The 19,612-nt window shown below is 36.9% G+C and overlaps 1 protein-coding gene across 1 annotated transcript in view; it reads right to left on the bottom strand.

Annotated features, from left to right (window-relative positions):
- Window positions 1-19,612, bottom strand: part of LOC109535662 (carbonic anhydrase-related protein 10) — an 81,378-nt gene that overhangs the window by 22,954 nt on the left and 38,812 nt on the right. The window contains exons 4-6 of the mRNA XM_048660575.1: window positions 16,741-16,932; window positions 10,335-10,430; window positions 3,123-3,189 (exon numbers count right to left, since the gene is read on the bottom strand). Coding sequence (XP_048516532.1) covers window positions 3,123-3,189; window positions 10,335-10,430; window positions 16,741-16,932 — 355 coding nt within the window. The remainder of the gene's footprint in view (window positions 1-3,122; window positions 3,190-10,334; window positions 10,431-16,740; window positions 16,933-19,612) is intronic.

The raw sequence follows: 19,612 nt of genomic DNA, 5'->3' as shown, positions 1-19,612 counted from the left end.
ACCCTGCATACTGGATAAACGATATTTGATTTGTAGGAATTAGGAAATCTAAATATTCAAATTAAAATTGACTTTATGTATATTTTTAAACCATTTAATCAACCGACAGGCAGATAATTTTGAAGATCGGAAATTACGCAGAAAAACCCGAATTACTGTGAAATATTAATAGCAATTGCTCAAAGTGAAGCGCAAGATTATTCGCGAAATTACACTGCGTTTTAACACCTTATTGAACTTGTCTTTCATATCCCGAGAGATACATGAATGTAGGTTAAATTGTAAATCTTCGTGTTTTCACTTTATGCGATTTTCCTCGCTAATTCACGCATCCTTCAAATCCGTAGAATGTTGGTAATTGTAATGCGATATCGAAAATGGTCACCTTAGCCCGGATTGATCACTGATCCGAAAATGAGATATTATCAAACAAACCATTACTGTTAACGGGTAGAGACAATTCGAGCTAGAACATCGACAGAGTGGTGGATCGTGTAAGCATATCATCGATGGTTCTGTTTGTTTAATGGAGTTTCCATTAAACCCGAATTGTACGGCAGAGTTTCCGGGAATATTTCGTTACATGGGAATTATGCCTCGGATGGTAGGCATGTTTGCTTGCCGATATTGCAACATGCACAACAACGAAGCAAAAAATTCATTCTGCACCGTTCAAGTGTTTTCGCGTTTACATATTGGCCGTTTAAAGGGCACGAGCTCGTGAAAACATCCATATAACTACTAACCAAATTACCTGAGCGGCCCTGGATAATCCGATTAGAGGGGTTTATTACAAAAAGTTCGCCACGTAAGCAGATAAAGACGCAAAAAGCCGACACAGCACGACGAAGAGAAACGTGAGTAAAGCGGATTTAGCGAAAACAATCAGCTTATGACACCTTTGCCTTTCCCTTTTGGTGAAATTCCTTTGCAAATAGTAGGAACCTTTGCAAATGTACTGTGAGAAAATTATTCTCAATACGCAGCAAGCAAAACTAGAAAACAATGTTTCCGCTTTGTTCAGAAGCTTGGGAACCTTCAATGCGGCCGCTATAATTGTCATTCAGCACTGACCATCGCTAATGTAATTCTTGGCTTAATCTCCATCAAGTCACGTTCATCTGCATTGCAAAGGATACCCCGCCTAATCCCATTGGGAGTGGCTCTGTGCAATCATAAGCCAATATACACGACACACGTTATTGCTGGAAAATTAAGTGCATTGACTTGCATTTGCTCATTGTATTCCAGAGAATTATTAGGCATAGTGATGCACAATGTATATGGCGCGAAATGGACATTTGAAGGTGAGTAGCGAATGGAAACCGTAATTCAGATTTCAGTTTGCTCGTTTTTCGTTGGCAAATAAAAGTCGCTGGCATGCTCACAATACCCAGCATGCAGTAACTTTAACTCCCGCATACAAGCTTCTTGCATCTTGGGGTTATTTGTGCTCTGTTTCCACGTTCCTGCCATCGCAACTTCTAAGGGCATTAAATGACAAAGCGATTTAGCTCTATAGTGAGTTCTATTTAATCTCTCCCTGTTACCTGGGCTTGGTAACTGTGCTCCTCCGATAGACACTGAAACTAATTTTACCGCCAATCTTTGATCAGAGCGACTAAACCGAATTTTGCCACTTAAAAAGGCGCAACAAATATCTTCTTTGTATCTGTTGAAATTGGAGCATTGACATCTTCTTGCTGTCGTTAAAGCTGGCGCTATTTACCAAACAATTTTCCGCAGCAACCGAAGGTGTCATAAGCCGACTGTTGTCGCAAAGCTTCTTAGAATTGGGACGAGTCGTTTACGTCGGCTTCTTGGTTGAAAGACGTGGCGGATTTCTTGTCACCGCTTTGCAACAAGTTGTTCTTTCATTTTTCAAAGCGTTGCGCCATGCTTATACTTGGGGTCATGTAGCAGGAAAATACAATAAAAATTCAAAATTTTTCTACATAGAAACATGCCCTAATAGATTTTTGGATATTTTGCTGATGGGACAGTAGCTGCAAGTGGACAAAGTGGACGAAATAATAATCCTAACAAGCTCTTGAATATCGTAGGTCCAAACGGACAGAGTTCTAACATCCTTCCGATTCGATGTTTCTAGCGTTGTTGGGCCAAAAATAGTCGCCTTTGTTACAAATTCCATCAATATTATAGAATTCCTTAATTCCCTTTAGGGCTTTTACCAAATTAATATTCGAAAATTGTTTAATCCGGCCTGCACAAAACTCGACATTTATTCTATATCTGTGCATCCCCTGGGTCGTTTAACATTTTGGAACATGTAACTCATTGTATGATTTATTGGTGTCCATTATTGGATTAACTGTTTGCAGTAGACAGTTTATGGGCATTTTATTGTTAAAAAATAAAGCCAATTTTGCAATTGTCTCATATAACTTCCTCCTGAATGAACTGTGTCCATCTGTTGCTTTTACCATTAAGAAAAACACTGTAGGACAGGAAATTTAAATATTAATTCCGTCGGACAGACCTCCATTGGTTGTGATTATTTGCACCGGAACAAACAAAGCAATAAAGCCTGCACAAAAGCACGCAATCCATGCTGTAAAAACCAAGTAGCCATTCCTTAATTAATCATGAACTGGGCGGTTTTTGATTAAAATCAAATTCCCCGGTTTTAGTTCTGCTAGACGTTTCGCTTTCCTCCACTGCCGCTATTCTCAAAGGCGATGCAAATGAATATTTGAATTTTGCACAAAGAATCCGGCAGTTATGACTGTCCAAGGCTTTATCTAATTAATTATCAGTCTAGGCCTAATTGCAGTCATTTACTGCGCTATATTTAGTTTGAATTGAACTTTGCCAGGAAAATTAAATCCCCCGGAAAATCGCTGAAATCCGTTTTAATCGCATTGTCTGCTTAAGGGAATTGATGCGATGCGGTCGCTCTTAATATGCGATATTATCAAACAAACCGTTGATACAAACAAGTTTGAGTGGTCGCTTCTGTAGCCTGGCTCGATTTCGATTGGCTTAGATCGGTTTCTGATGGACTTATTTTGTTCGGCCTTGTATTTGAGCGCTAATTTGGGCGAACTGCTGCTGTCGCACTAATTTGAGCGAAAGTTGGCGAAAAAAACCAAAACACTTACCTTTATACTGCACCTTGTTAAATACGCTCGTGATCAGTCTGAGCTCTCCGTTCGGCGTGTCCCCAATCTGAAATCGTGACAAGAATACATTCGTTACTTTTATTTCCCCCGTGAAAAATCCGGGAAAATATACGAAATGGTTATTTTAAAATTTAATACTACGCGACGAGAAAATGGACCGAAGATGTTGCTTCTCTCAGGTTTACTAGATCAAGTGAAAAGTCATCAAGCAACAGGTTAACTTTGCCTAGTCATCGATACCAAACTCCTAGGAACTTTTGAGCGATTTTAACTGCCCCCGGACATGTAGCGATTGGGGAAAAAGTGATTAATCATTTTCGGCAATAAATATCCATTAAAAACCGGTTACCTTCAATTCGCCCTTCAGATGAAAGCGAGTAATTTGAAATAAATCTCTCCAATGGAAAATATCGCTTCATATTTGTCCACATTAACTGGGTTTCACGGCATCGTAGGTCCGAGCGAACTATCCTCCACTGGCAACGAATGCATATATCCAGGGATTTGCCGGATCGAAGTGCATCTGGTATGCATTTTTAGCCTCCCATGAAAATCCTTTTGCGCGTTCGTAGCAAATTACGTTCAGCCAGTATATTTTATGCATGTCTACTTGATGTTGGCCAGGAAAAGCCCACATATCTGCTGGAAATTTCCGATTCAGAGCACAACAAACTGACCAAATGCCACTACGTGGTCACAACGATTCTAATTGTGAGAACCACGCAAAGCCCAAGACGGGGCGCCATTTGCAAATTGGCTTTTTTACAACTTCGCAGCGGGCAAATCCAGAGAATGAGCTTCTATTAGGCAGAGTTGGAAAGGAATTAATTTCAGTGTCGGGCACATCGGACAGAAGTGTTGCCCATCCCCATATCGTGACTCAGTCAAACTAAACTTCTATCAGATTTTCATGCATGCGTTCTATTTTCGGCTTTTAATTAAAAGCGAACTTTGGGAACGAATATGAACACGGTGGGGTAAATTCGCATTTTTTCAACTGTGAATTTAGAGCGCTTTTTTGAATGAACGCAACGAATTTTTCTCAAAACTATCGGCAATAATTTGTAAGAAAAACTGGACATCAAATTCGAAAGTTCCAGGTTGCTTCCTTCAAACAAAGCCACCGGTAGGAACGAATTATACCCCCTTATACACCACAGGCGTTTCCATAAACCGTTCCAGATTTACTTTACTATACTCGGGCTTGTAGTAGTTTAATCCGTTCAAATTCTCTTGCTCTCTGGCATTAAACACTGTTTTCGCCCCGTTCTAATTACTAATCCCGTTTTAATTTTAATCGTCTAACTTAACAGGGATTTGTCCTTACCTGTCTACAGTATCCACGAGTTATGGATTAGACCCAGTTTTATTTAATTGAATACCATAAGCGCTGATCTGTGCAACCTTTGTATACCTCAAAGGGATCTTTAAAGGTAGATCGCGAATGGCATAATTTCAATAGACGCGCTTTATATCATCGCTTTAAAAAATCCAAAGAATTTCGGCCGCAGAGTCCATTTAAAAAGCCACCAACGCAAGTATTTAATTTGTAACGCGATAAATTCAACGGGGTTGCAATTTTAAAGCCAACTTGTGTTACATTTCGGGCGGGACCGCGTGAATTAGGGCCGCAATTTGTTTATTTTTGGTTTATTCTAATATTTATATTTGCTATTTTCGATATGTTTCCCATAAATATTTGCTCACATGCCGAACGAACGGGTGAAATTTAAAATACTTTAAAACGCCCAAAGTGACAATCAGATTGATCATTTGATACGATTTGTGTTTATAGAACGTGTTCCTGTTTATATTCAAATATGCATCAACTTTTTCAACTTTTCACTTTTTAGGTTCAGAAAGTTTAACTGTTGGACTAAATTTTGCTGCTCTAGTTAAGTCAGATGTCCAAAGGTAGAAAAACTGGTAAGATGTCAGACCATCGCATTATCCGTTTCCAAATTGAGTCGAACCAGCAAGAGATCACACCTAAAAAGCGGATTTGTAAATTGATTCTCAAAACTCAAAATTTCAGTTAACAATGTCAAAATAACTTCGAATTTTCGGCTACATAATCAAACTTGGATGGTGTTTAGAGGGTTTGAGTTAACAAGTTATCACTCATCGGTTAATGAGTTATAAGTCATTTATATAAGCTTTGCGACACCCGAGACTGGAATTTTCACATCTAAGAAAAAGGTCATCAACATTTTTTTCTGAGTACCGTTTTACTACTTTGTTCAAACAATTAAAAAAAGTCATCTAGATTTTCCCAGCAACAGAACTGAGTCCAAAGAAAGTCGACGAGTTGTCTTGTAAAATTGATCTCTTAATTTTTTGCATAAAAGATTCAGTTTGCCAGTATTTTACAGTTAAACGTTAGGAAAAACGCTGTTTTTCCTAACGAGTAAGAAAGAAACCCCAGTTTCTAAGAGTTTTCCAAATAAATTATTATAAACTTTCGCTTTTTCAGTTCGGGGAAATATTTTTGGAAAAGGACCCAGAAATAATTATTAGGGTTTTCTGCATACTTCTAAGCTGCAAAAATTTTTGCAAAGCCGTTAGGGAGGCGAGTGTTGTAATAAAATTTATCTCATAATTTTTCACAGAAAATACCTGAAAATTGTCAGTATTCTGAGTAAAAGTAAAAAATAATGCGATTTTTGCGTATAAAGAATTGCTTAGAAGAAACTTTGTTAAAACTGGAATGACCTGAAAAATTAAAGGAACTTTAAAATATTCAGAGCAATGAGGGCGGCTAATTTAACAAATATTTTTTTGTAAACTTTTGCTCTCTTCTGGTCGTTTTTTCAAGATAACCAATTTCTTGCGGTAAAAACTGAATAAAATTATTTGGTTTTTGTGCCAAATTTCAAGCTGAAATGGGTTTTCTAAAGTTCCCTGCAAACCGATGGACGAGGCGAATTTTGTAGCAAAAAAATAATTTTCTTATTTTTGGCTGCAAAGACCCTATTATTGTTATAAAAGAAGAAAATCATCAAAAAATAAGTTTTCGATTAAAAACTTTCAGTTTTGTGATCGGTTTTGGAGAAAACCTGAATGGTTTTCGGGGAGGAACGGGAGAAATTTAATTTCGTTTTTGTCCCGAATTCGACGCTGAAAAAAGTAAAAAAAAACTTTTATAAAGCTATAAATTGATCTTGTAATTTTTCGCGTAAAAGACCTCCATATCGTCAGAATTTTTAAGTGACAATAGATAAATTTTTTTAATTTCATTTTGCATAAAATGATGCGTTTTTGAGTGGAAAGTAAAGCAAAAGAAAATTTGTCAAAACTAAAAAAAACACATTTTTTAGCAAACTCTACAGTCTTTAGAGGTATGGAGATGACGAGATTTCTAAATTACCTGTTAAAAACTTTCGCTTGTTCTGTTCGTTTTTTGATACAAAATTGTTGGATTTTTGTTCCAAAATCAAAGTTGGAACGGTACTTCAAAACTTTGTAATTTTTCGCGGAGAATACCTTAAAATTGTCAGAATTTTTAAGTGAAACTTTAAAAAATTGACCATTTAGAAGAAAGAGTAACTTGGCTAAAACTGGAAAATTGTGAAAGTTTGAAGAAATTAAAGAAATATTATTAATAAATGGCCCATAAAATAAATCTAAAACAAGGAAAAAGGTTATCAACATTTTCCCAGAAACGGAACTGAGTTACTGCGCCAGTGCGTTGGGTTGGCGCACCAAGCCATTTGCGCAGCACTGTGCCAGCTCCTAAAAATTAATTGAGTTACCGAAACCTATTTTAAACCAAACAGATAGGGGTGTGATACATAAAAGAGTGAAAATCCCAGTACAGTCGCATGAAAGATAATTAATATCCACTAACGAAGTACGGTAATGGCCTAAATGCAAACGATGGTAAAATATCTGTACCATTTTGCCGTGCATTATGCAATTCCATAAACATAACACTAGATATTATCAGCTGTTACCGGAAAATTGACGATTACGTAGTCGCAACATCGCTAAATGGCATCGCGAGTGTGTTAGTAACGTTGAAATAGTAAAACATTGCCCTTTCACTTGGCCATTAGAAGAGCTGAAAAACAAGTAAACACAGCACAAAAAGATTTCATTTTAAGCTGTAAACTGTCTAAAAGAGAAATAAAAACACACAAAAGAATAAGTTTCAAGTAGGTAACATTAAAGAGTTAATTTTTTATATTTCTCCAAGTTAACTTTATTAAATCAAATAAATCAGACTGAGCAGTGAGAAACGCTTGCGAGTTTAATTAAGAAAGTGGATGCCAATCTTTATATCCTGCATGGAACTTCTAGTTTTTGCACATCTTTTCCAAAGAATGTCTTAGAAAATTTATAATTACCTGTATTCCTTCATCAGCTCATTTAATTTCCTTTGTGTTTTCTTCAGCAAGAGTAGATCGATCAGCGAAATTAACAATTATAATTAGTGAGTTGTGACACAATCGATTATAAAAAAAGGCGAAGAAAACAAAAAGGAATTTTTATAGCCGTTTATATCGCTGTAAAGTAGTTGTTCATCTTTTGCGTGGATCTACTTGGATTAACCGTTATTTTATTCATGGCATACCCGCTTTAAAATGAAATTTCCTTAATCTGATTCTAGTGGAAAGAAGCCATATTAAAAGAACACTGAGAAATGTAAAGTTGTTTAGTTAGTATATTGGAAGAGCCTCGAGAACATGCTGCTGATATGGCTTGCAAATTAATGGCCTGGAGTTTGGCAGAGAGCGATGTTTTCTTAAAAAAAAAATCAATAAACGCATGCTGTGAGAAATATTGTCCGTTTTTTTTCAATATCCCTTTTTTGCTAGTGCTGAATGTATTCGATTTGAACCGGATGAAGCTATTATTAGGCTTGGGTAACTCAGTTAATTTTTAGGAGTTGGCGCAGTGCCACGCAAATGACTTGGAGCGTCAACCCAACGCCTCGGCGCAGTAACTCAGTTACGTTGCTGGGAAAATGTTGATGACTTTTTTTACTTATTTTTAAATTTATTCAAGGTCCATTTATTAGTAACATTTTTGAAATTTCTACAAAATTTCAGAATTTTCCAGTTTTAGCCAAGTTACTTTTTCTTCAATATGCTCAATTTTGTAAAGTTTCACTTAAAATTGCTGACAAACACAGAGTATTTTCCGCGAAAAAATATAAAATAAAGTTCCAATCCTTGGTCGCTTTGTAAATAGTTTTGAATAAGCGAAAGTTTATAACAGATTATTTGGAAATCTGGTCACCTCCATTCCTCGGAAGCCTGTCCAGTTTGTTAAAATAATGTGGTTTTTTAATTTTGACTGATTTTTTTTTGCTTTACTTTCTACTTCGAAACGCTATATTTTGTAGAGTTTCACTTAAAATACTGGCGATCTGGAGGTCTTTTACGCGAAAAATTACAAGATGTATTTATAGCTTCGTAAAAATTTAACAAAAACTTTTTCAGCGTCGAATTCGAGAGAAAAACGAAAATAAGTTCCTCGCGTTTTTCCCCGAAAACCATTAACGGTTTTTCCAAAACCGATTACAAATCTAAAAGTTTTTAATGGAAAACGCAAAAAAGCATTATTTTCTGATGATTTCCTACTTTTCTGACAATAATGGGGTCTTTTCAGCCAAAAATTAGACAATTAATTTTGCTAGAAAATGCGCCTGATTCATCGTTTTGCAGGGAACTTTAGAAAACCCTTAAATTTGGGTTGGGAGTTTTTTTACCCAAAGTAATTAAGATTATCTGGAAAAAACGATAAGAGAGCAAAAGGTTTTTAAGGTTTCTTCAAATTTTCAGGTCATCCTAGTTTTAACAAAGTTTTTATTAAGCATTTGTTTCTACGCAAAAATCGCATTATTTTTAAGTTAAAATACTGACACTCTACAGGTATTTTCTGTGAAAACTTATAAGATAAATTTTATTAGAACACTCGCCTCTTTAACAACTTTGCACAAATTTTTGGAAAACTTTTTGCAGCTTAGAAGTATGCACAAAACCCTAATAATTATTTCTAGGTCCTTTTCCAAAAATATTCCCCGAACTGAAAAAGCGAAAGTTTACAATCATTTATTTGGAAAACTCTTAGAAACTGGGGTTTCTTTCTTACTCGATAGGAAAAACAGCGTTTTTCCTAACGTTTAACTGTAAAATACTGGCAAACTGAATCTTTTACGCAAAAAATTAAGAGATCAATTTTACAAGAAAACTCGTCGACTTTCTTTGGACTCAGTTGTAGCTGGGAAAATCTAAATGACCTTGTTTAGGTGTTTGAACAAAGTAGTAAAACGTTATTCAGAAAAAATGTTGATAAACTTTTTTTTGAGATGGTTAAAATTTCAGTCTCGAATCTCGTAAAGCTTTTAATAAATTACTCATAACTCATTATTCGATGAGTTAAACCTCGCTAACTCAGAGAGGGCGACAACTCAATAGCGCAACTCAACACAGTGTTTCCCAGGCTATGGATTAACTCACTTCAATATTATTTATTTAATTATCATGAACCAGTTTACAATCATTGTCACTTTTGGTAATTCGAATTCTCACTTTTGCGCAGCATAGTGCTCTCTAATTACAATTGCATTTGATAATAATTATTGGATAATTGTGAGTGCTTAAACTGGGAATAGCGTGTCGGGGATATCGTAAAACTCTAATACAGGGAACATAGCGAGTAATTCCGAGTCAATAAACGGACAGCTATGGGCCAATAATTTTGCGAAAATGCACGCGTGACGCGACACGAAGTGTTCATTTCGCTTTTTATTGGAAAACTGTGGAGACAGTTCAAACGTTTATTTGGAACTCTTGCTCCACTTTATGTGACATGTTGGTCACTGTAACCGATGCTGTGCAATGGCGTGCTCAAGTTAGCCAGTGTTTTCGCGATCTACACCTCTGGATCCACATTATCAACATCCATTTGACGCTAAAGACCGTAAAAGCGCCGCTAGCAAAAGCGCCACCAATCTATTCAAATTAGCATAATAAAAGTTTCCTCATCTACTACTCGCATGCTCTATTTCCAGTGCACCGCGTTCCAGGTACAATAATTTTCGTCAAATCCTAAGTCGGCATCCCACAGTCAATTTATTTACGACGTTTCGCTGAACGCGACCAAATCAAATCCGAACGAACACAAGAACAAATTTAAATTTCGCATTCATGAAAAACGTTTCGCCGCCTCATAAATACGACTTACCTGCACCATTAGTGAGATGGCAACGATTCCTTGTGATTTATGCTGCGCTTCCGACATGTTATGATATAACTCCTTATTAAATCCGTAGAACTGGATCTGAAACAGGAATGGAACAAATCAGTGTCGACCCCATCTTCATTAAACAGGATCGATTTCGGTTTGCCCCTTTTTCGAAATCTTCAACAGTTTGCCGATAATAATGGAAAACTCAATTTCGTTCGCTCAGAATTTTATTTATTCCGAAGTGCCCCATCCTCGTATGTGCGCTTCAATTGAAGGATTTACGATACACACTTAATCAAAGTGAAAAATACTTTCAAGCATTCAATGTTTATGGAGTTATCGGGTCGGGTCCGTTGAGAAACCCGATGTGGGATGTTGAGGGAAAACGTATTCCAGTCGTCTTTCGCCACAAAGGAAAGTCAACTCGCTGGGAATACGGAAGCACGAAAATAGATACACAATAAAGTCGCTCAGTTTTTTCCTTATATGATCTAAAACTCTCATTGATTCAATGATTTATTTTTATATCCAGCGTGTTACAACAGGCATCATTCACAACCGTCGAATAAAATTAAATAAATTATTTTTGGCGCCCGAGAAGGGACGTTGCGTACGTGTTTCTAATTCCTTTCCGCGTCATTTGAAATACGAAAAAAACACATTTTAAAATAAATTTCTAGTTCGTTCTATGGAATCGAGTGAATTCACTCTGGCAGAAGAATTGTTAGTTTTATGTTAACTTTATGACTCCCTGAAGACGTAAAGATAGTTTACACATGTAAAAAACGTTTTAAATGCTCTTCGCAATTTGTTTTTTTTTGTGTCCGAAAAGCAGTGTTTTAACTCCTAAATTCTGATAAACTTCGGTATGTTTTAATGCAAACATTTTTTCCTTCTTCGCTTTCTTTTTTAAAATCACTTTTTAACACTCTTCTAATTCCTGCAAAAGTAGTCCTTTCGTTCATCATTCATTTACTTGCAAAATTTTTTAGTCACGCACCTTTGCAGGCTTCATTAAAAACTTTGCCTTAAAATTACGTAAAATATCCCTTTAGGAAACCAAATCGGCTCAATAACTTAAAACATGGCTACCTAAAAGCCTTTAAGCTGCTTCATTAGCTGTATCTTTTATGCCAGCAATCGCTAGTTGAAACCGATGTTTTAACGAGCCGATTTTGTAGCATCATTTACACCGAAAACAGTGGCACGAATATCACTTTGTTCCAAAGAAATATAAGAACCTTTCGAAAAAAAAAAACAAAACACAGTCTCGAAAAGTGGATCTCGTTAAATCTAGCTTGCTTGTTATAACGGTGCTTAAAGGGAATACTTCCTGAAATTGATTCCTCAATATTAATAATGGTATCGTTATATTTCTAGAGCCTTGGAGCTTTTCAGGACAATTTTTGTTGTTCTACAGTGTTTACCAGCTGTAATTTTTTTAGACAAAACCGTTTTAGAAAAGCGTACAGCTTTAACGCGATAATTATTAAAGCCAGAAAAGTTCGTTAAGAAAGTACCGGCTGTTTCAAATTCTAATTCTCCACTGGGAAATCATCATAATCCGCGGAATAATATATGCACGTTCTTGGCCATGCTCGCAGTAGAAACGAGTGTTCTTTTTCCTAATAAAAGACATTATGCCCGAAGCAGACGCTATAAAAGTGCTCTAAGTGTATGGATCATCGAGATTACTTCGGCAAGTAGAAAGAGTTTGACCTCATAGATCTCTAAGCCTGGAAAGGATCATGTAGCTGGTGCTAGATATAAATATCAGCGTACAATGTAAATGGCTCTGCAGCTTTTCTTTCGCGAAATTTTCTGCATATATTTCTCCAGATTTTATGAAAAACGTATAAGGAGAATATTCTAGAATTTACTTACACTGGAAATGCTGAACTGATAACACCTAACGATCAAACGCCAAAGCACAAATTCAAACAGAAAAAATTGGCATTAAATCACCCAATATAAACTAATACAAGAACAGAATGTTCAATTTGTGAGTGAAAACCCATCCACTTAGGCCATATTATGGCCTCAAACATCCATCAATTACTCGATGCTTTCACGCGATACGTACACAAAGGCCTTCATTCTAAGAAGTTTTAATTAAAATTCAATCATTGCATTAATCGGCACTGCTACTAACTAAATCACTAATAATTTGCCATTGAGTTGCGGAACCCCTAATTGAGTTCCTAAGGTTTCCGTTTCCTCAAAGGAGATGTCGTAATATATGGATACAGTATCGATTCGAGTGTCGATTGTGTAGGTATTAATTCCGTTAAGTAGTTAGTTGCCAGTTTAGCACAAGATTTCAGCTCGGTAGTTAGACAGCGATTTTATCAACAAAGTATTCGCAAAATATTCGTTAGTTATGCGATAGAGCCTGAATTTTTGGGCATACCCTTTATATTAAGTGTACAGACCCATTAAGGCAAAATGTGAACAATTTTGAAAATAAAAACGGAACCTTTTGCCTCTATCAGAATTCAATGGACTCAACCGGCCGTAAATATGCGAACGAAACCAAAGTTCCGTTTCGCCCAACAGTTTTTCTACAGTTTTAAAAAGTTTGCTTGTTCTGTTCGGAATTCTTGTCGAAAACCCCCTCTAATGTAGCTTTAATCGACAGTGCCTTATCTGGCGTTCGAGTATGTAAAGTTTGTGGAACTCTCTTTTAGAGGTCGCATATCGACAGGAAACTTTTACTTGGATAAAATTCGATAAAGTCAGCCGAGTTTGGGTGGGCAATTTTCCACTGAACCATCAAGCAAATAAGTTGTTTGACCATTTAAACAAACGGGATCAATCAAAATATCCGCAATAAAACTAAATTATCTGTCCTTTGAACACCCGCTCAAAATCTACGTTCGTTTTAATTTCCTTGCAATCTCGTTCGGCCGATTTCAATTTATACCGACTCTTCAGAAAGACTTATTAAACAAACTTAATAAAGGGCTGGAGTCTGCTTCATTGCACTGCGGGCACACGAAGCCATTAATAAGCTGAGATTGCAACTTATTGGAAATCAAATTTAACCACGGGCGAAAATTAACGAAAATTAATGAAAAGCTAAATTTAATTAACATGTCAAAGTTGCAGCCGATTTTAGAATGGTAAGAAAATAACTTGGCCTTAACAAGGAAAACAACACTGATACGTTATAGGTTTGATGCATTTGCATTCGAACTGTTAGAATTACAAGTCTTTGTACCGAAATATATGCAATTAAATTAGCCAGATTTGTCGACGTAATATTCACGATCCGCATATTTAGAATTCCCTTGCTACGTGAATGTGGGGCAAAATTGGCTTTTATTATTTCATATGGTAAACATTTTTCCTCGGAAAAGCCATTCAAGAAATGCGGAAAATGCCGTTAAAGGTTCAACAAGGATCTAGCTTATGTATTATACGTTTTTGGTAGGTTGGGACCACTTTGAATAATAATAGTTAAGTTGTTGTCTGCTATAAGTCGCTTTCTTCTTAAGAGGTGGTCTTAATCTTCAGAGGTGGTTTGCTCAGGTTTGCAAGTTATTTAAATTTTTCTTCGTGCTAGAAAAAAAAAAAGAGTTGACTAAAAGCAGGTCTATTTCTGACCAATCTCAAATATTTTTTCCGACTACTATATTAACAAAATAAAAAAAGGAAACTTTCGAAATTCAATCGTTACCAGTATTCATTCACTGCATCTGCAGTTATCTGAAAGACTCCCGATGGAAAGCGGGCTTTTGGGATGGGAAGAAAAATATATTCCAGTCGTCTCTCGCCACAAAAGAAAAGCCAAATCGATGGAAATAAAGTAATAACAGAATAGATACATATCCCAGTCCATCAAGCCGAATTCGAGGGAAATTCAATGCGGCGAATTTGTGTTAGAAAGGGCAGACTTTAGGATATAAAATACAATAAAAGTGGTAGATAAAATTGCTGTCTCCGTTGGGAGTATAAGTCAACCGAGTGGGTGTGCGATATTCAAATGTATACAGAAGGATTTTAATGCAAATTTCTATTCTATATGGAAGGCGCGGAATAAAAAAGAATCGCCATGAATAAGTGGATCGATATTCTCGGAAACCGTGTCGTAATTAATTGAAACCCTTTATAAAAATCAATTGAATCGTATAAGAGGTGGCAAATTCGCGGCATATCACGACACCATGGAGTGGCGAAAAAAAAATAGCAAAAGCGACACAAAGATTTATTTGCAATAAATTTATTCGTGCGTCGCGTGATGGGCCTTTTAGTAAGCCCCACTATTTTCATAACGACAACCACTACATCAAACGGAGTGACGTGCGAGATGTCTTTATTTTGTATTCAGTGCGAATCCACAAATAAAATAAAACTTTTCTTGGATAGGAGGGCTTAAGAAAATATTGGTGGAAAGGGTGCCAGAATCGGACAGGACGACCCTGCTTTTTGCCGTCAAACTTGAGCTGGGTTTATGCCTTCTGCTTTAATATTAGTTTTATTGCGGTTTATACATTAATCTACATATATATGTATGCATGTAGGTCTCAGTAGCTTAATTCCCATGACTTTCCAGAAAAAAAAACAGAAAAAGCGGTTTCAAAGGCGCTTGAGCATAGATAGCAATTGAGAATGTTTGTTGTGGATGCAAACGAAAAGTCTAAGAGAAAATTATACACAAGTATTAATCCCTTAAAAGGTCACGCCATAAACTGAACAGATCTGAATGAAAAAAAGTGAACTTCATCTACAAGAGTTTATAAATGGTTTTCAACTTGATATTTTCCTTGATCTAATGTTATTTGCGTCTGCTTAGATACTTTCTCTTGCTTTTCCTTCAGTTTGCTTTATAAACCCTTTGGTCCATCTGCTTGTCGCATTAAAAAAATCATTCAAGGGTTTCATCATCATTTAATCATTCAATTCAAATTCAATTTTTGCATTTGTGCGGCATTTTTTATTTTTCAATTTGTGAATCTGTAAGCATGTTCGAAGCTTTCACCAACTGCAATAAAATTCAAATTTTTGACGTTCACGAATTCTAATAAATCATCGCTTTTAATGCAAAAATATTAATTTTGCACTCGTTCGAGCGTCTTACTGACTTACTTAAACCTTTTGCTTCACTACTTCACTTCCTGATTATATTGAAGGTTTAAAACACACAGGTGACTGATGATAAGTGGACGCGAACAAAGCTTTCGTTTAAGAATAATTAATCGCGGATGCAAAAGTGTTTTACTGGCAGACAAGATCGTAAAAACCAAATAAAACGAAACCTGCTCCCGGTTGGTCGTTATAAATCTAGGCAAAAAGCATAAACCATCTTGTTACGAGCGAATAAAAGTTTTGCCGAGCACTTAAGGTCATCAAATCGGGAACCCGATCTTAGGCTGAAAAATGAGTGAGTGTCTGGAAGTGTATCGATTCGCCATCGGGTGATTTATTTAAACCCTTTGACTGAGCGCGATCATGAATCTTTTCCAAACGAATATTTCCAGTACTGTGCCCGATAGGGGAGATTGCGTTTAAGGTGTGTTTAGAAAAATACGGCACGTACTTTACAATCAGGAAAATACTAGCCAAAACGCGCTTTGGGTCTAGCAAGTTGATTACTAAGGAGCAATAGAATCAGTTAAGCACAAAGAGTAAATTCCCAGATCAAGTGCGCTGTTAAAACTGCCTTCATGATTTGATTTTAGTGGTGAACTTTTTGATTCCTGCAGTTTCCTCAATGTATGTGTAAACTGTAAACAGTCGCTTTGATGATTGTTGTAAGTTTGCGCTCTGCATCATCTTGTGTCATATTTCGACAATTTTTTAATTCGAAAGTTACAGCGGTGCTTTTCACCACGACAAATTGCGATGAGATTTTTCAATCGCCAAAGCCCAAAATATTGCTCAAGTATAAAATGTCTAATTTCTAAACATTTTCATTACTTACTTATTACGTCCTCCATTCCTGAGTCAAACACTTCAAAGAATGAGGATAAAACATGGCTTTAGAGGTTTAGATGAGCTGAACCATAATAGCGTTTGGAACGCCGGTAGAAACCGAGCAAAAAACCCCAACTACCAAAAACTAATATCACTCTAGATTAAAATGAACTTTATAAAGGAGGAGCGCTCACCGTTTGCACCCGCAATATTTGTGCACTTTCTTCGAGCTGGTACGTGAAAAACATTTTCCCAGCGTAATAATGAAAGGCCATTATTAACCTGTATGCCACCCTTAAGAGAATCTTAAATATCTGGATCATTGAGATTACACCGCTGTAGAGAAGCTAATCTCGTGTGTCTTGCTTAGCACAAAGGGTTAAACTCTAACTAACTAAGAGTGGAGGTGATGAGGAGTTATAATCAGCTGGTGGATTTTGGGTCGTTAAGATTTTAAATGAACTTTTGATTAGTTTTTGCTACTTACCTCAGCAGGAAATGAGTAGCCTTGAATGTGGTGCTCGGATCCTTGTTGATTGTCGGTGCCATAATGAATATAAATTTCCTCAAACTGATATCGGTACGCCAGTGGACCTCCCGAAATATTCACGTGTTGTTTAGTGTCTTTTTCCACACGAAACACCAGCGATTGGCCAGTGTTGTGCAACGTCCCACTAACCTGAAAATAAACAAGAATCCTGTTTCAGAAGGCAAAAGCGCCAACATCCGATTCATCCAGAAGCCATTATTTCAAGACACAGCAAAAAGCTAGAGGCCGAACGAAAAATAAATGTAAAAACTGACCTAGTGGCTCTTGGCAAGCATTTTTCCTCTCACTGACAGAAATCCCAGAGGCATATTAATCTTTTATAATTCGGCCCCTCGATCGTAAATATGGACGTGCTTAAAGAAAACAATATCGAGCGACCGCTCGCTTTCCGCACACATTCTTTTGACAAATGGCTGCTTAAAAGCCCCCAACCGAAAGATTGTATGATAACATTAACTGTATTATAAATAATTGAATTTTTTTGCTTGGCAGCCGCAGCCCTTGAATAATAATCGGCTACCATGGATGTGGCGTAACGGAAACGTTTATAAAATATTCATGTACCGCGGATCTGGTAAGTTGATTCATTTGGGGAAAAAAAACTCTTCCTAATGGTATTTTAACTGGAGTGCTTTATTGTGATGGCGTGTGATATGATTAAGCATTAAAAAAGTCGGTAAACATGGGATTCTTTAAATAATTGTACCTAGAGGGAGTATGTTCAAACGTTTGTTCTTCCAACGCATTCAAAACTGGTTAAAAACTGAAGTTGGTTCATAAACGGCTGAAAGCATTTCGGCAACATCTATTTTCACCGACCTTTTAACATGTTGACATTCGACACAAATTTGCGTGCTTTGAGGTGAAAACATTGAATCATGCAGAAATAAACGTACGCCTCATTTTCCCAAAACAATTTTTACAATTGCGATAGAATAAATCGAAATTCACCCTAATTCTCCTGTTCAAAAGCGAGAGTAGAAACTTTGCCTCACTCCACAGCAAAGTTTTCTACCAAACATATTAAACCACGAAAACCGGCATGTTAAAGACTTAATTTGGAATCCATTCGCACGGGGCTTTAAATCGGGGCCGTACAACGTAATTAGATAATGTTATCAGGAAGATTAGCACTGATCCCTTTTAGCATTAATCGTATTTCGACATTATTTGCATAGAGGGCCATTATCAAAATCCTTTCAGATAAGCGGCAAATTATTGCAGTTCGTCCAGACTTAGCGCCTACAAACCAGAGCCTAAAGGCAATATTTAGTCAGCACCAGTGGATTCGCGAAATACTGAAACCAAAGCGGCAACAAGACGCGTAATTAACGAGAGCATTATTGGGAAACCTGAAGCTTATTAAAACCAGTCCTTTCACCTGAAGGGGTTAATGGCGGAAGGAGTTGAAGCCGATGAATAACGAGTAGGACGACCACGTCTTTGAATGCCTGCTGCAGTTTACTTCCTTCAATCTGTGAATATTAGTGCGCTATTCAGGCCGACCTTTTGCATCTAAAGTAGCTAAGTAAAATAACTGAGCCCGAGTGAAAACCGTCTCGTTTCAAAGTTTCCGTCGTAACTTGGAACTATCGCGGGAAGTTCATTAGGATGCAGAAGCATCACTATTAAAAATTCAATGTTTTCGAACGTTTGCTGCTGTATCATCAGTTCCCAACGCAAAAACTTCTAAAGGATGCACATGTTGCCTCGGTGCTGTTAATTTTTATATTTAATCACTTCGTTTGAGTTTTTCCTGACTGAATAATGAAAAAAATATAAATCTTGCTTAGCTGCAGCAGTCCAGGTCCAGGGTCGTGAAAATATTTGTTTCCTGGCGTTTCGCAATAGCGATTGCATCTTCACACGACAATCACCTGCGTCGGTCGAAGATTGTAAACGATTTTCGTTTGATTTGCAATTTTTCGTTGTTAAACCTTTGAGATTTTCTCGTAAGCTGAAGCGGACTTCCAGGTTTTCTCAGGAATCGTCTTGGTAAATGAACAACAAAAAGCGATTAGGAACAGAATACACTAAGGGACCCAGAAGAAGGTTTTTAAAAGATCAATAGAAAAACATGGGAAACAACGTTTAGGAATGTTTTCCGGGCTTTGAAGCCGTGGTCTATGGGAATTTCTTCCGGACGTTTCGTCCACAACTGCGGTGAACATTATCAAAGGCGATGAGGCAGTGGACGAAGTGATCTCCCGTGCTTTCCGACTAAGACCTTGTCTTCATCTATGACTAAGACTGGTTCATGCCCTGGGCACTCTCACTTAAAAACCTAACCGAGAACGACTGATTTCATAGTCGCCAGAGGCGCTACAGACGATAAAGAGCTACAGATTAAATCATGAAATAACCCACTGTAGGATGAATTCTGATTCTGTAGATGAATACGATAACGCAAGTCAAATAAATCTTCCCCATTGTTGTTTATGGGTTTGTCATGGACAAGATGTCTGTCGATGTTGATGATTCGCTATCATCCAAAGAAAAAGCCTATTCCGATTTTATTCATTTCTGACGATATAATCTGTGATAAGTTGTATGATTTCGTGCCTCATGCTTCCTGCACATACTGGATTGTGATATGTTTCCCCATGTTCTCCAATACGTAATTTGTGAATATTTTGTTGGGTAAGTCGAAATCACTTAGTTTATTATTCAGGTGGCATTTTCATCAAGAAACAAATAAACGGAAAACAGGATATTTTTCTCATTAGAGCTAGTTCATAGCATCGGGTTGCTCACCGCTGAAACCGGTACTTAATACCTCTGTATTATGTAGAATTACAGATTAATATTT

This window comes from Dendroctonus ponderosae, unplaced genomic scaffold, assembly GCF_020466585.1.
Source record: "Dendroctonus ponderosae isolate FM_Combo_2020 unplaced genomic scaffold, Dpon_F_20191213v2 Dpon_F_20191213_1, whole genome shotgun sequence".
NCBI classification, from domain to species: domain Eukaryota; kingdom Metazoa; phylum Arthropoda; class Insecta; order Coleoptera; family Curculionidae; genus Dendroctonus; species Dendroctonus ponderosae.
This window is presented reverse-complemented; position numbering and strand designations above follow the sequence as displayed.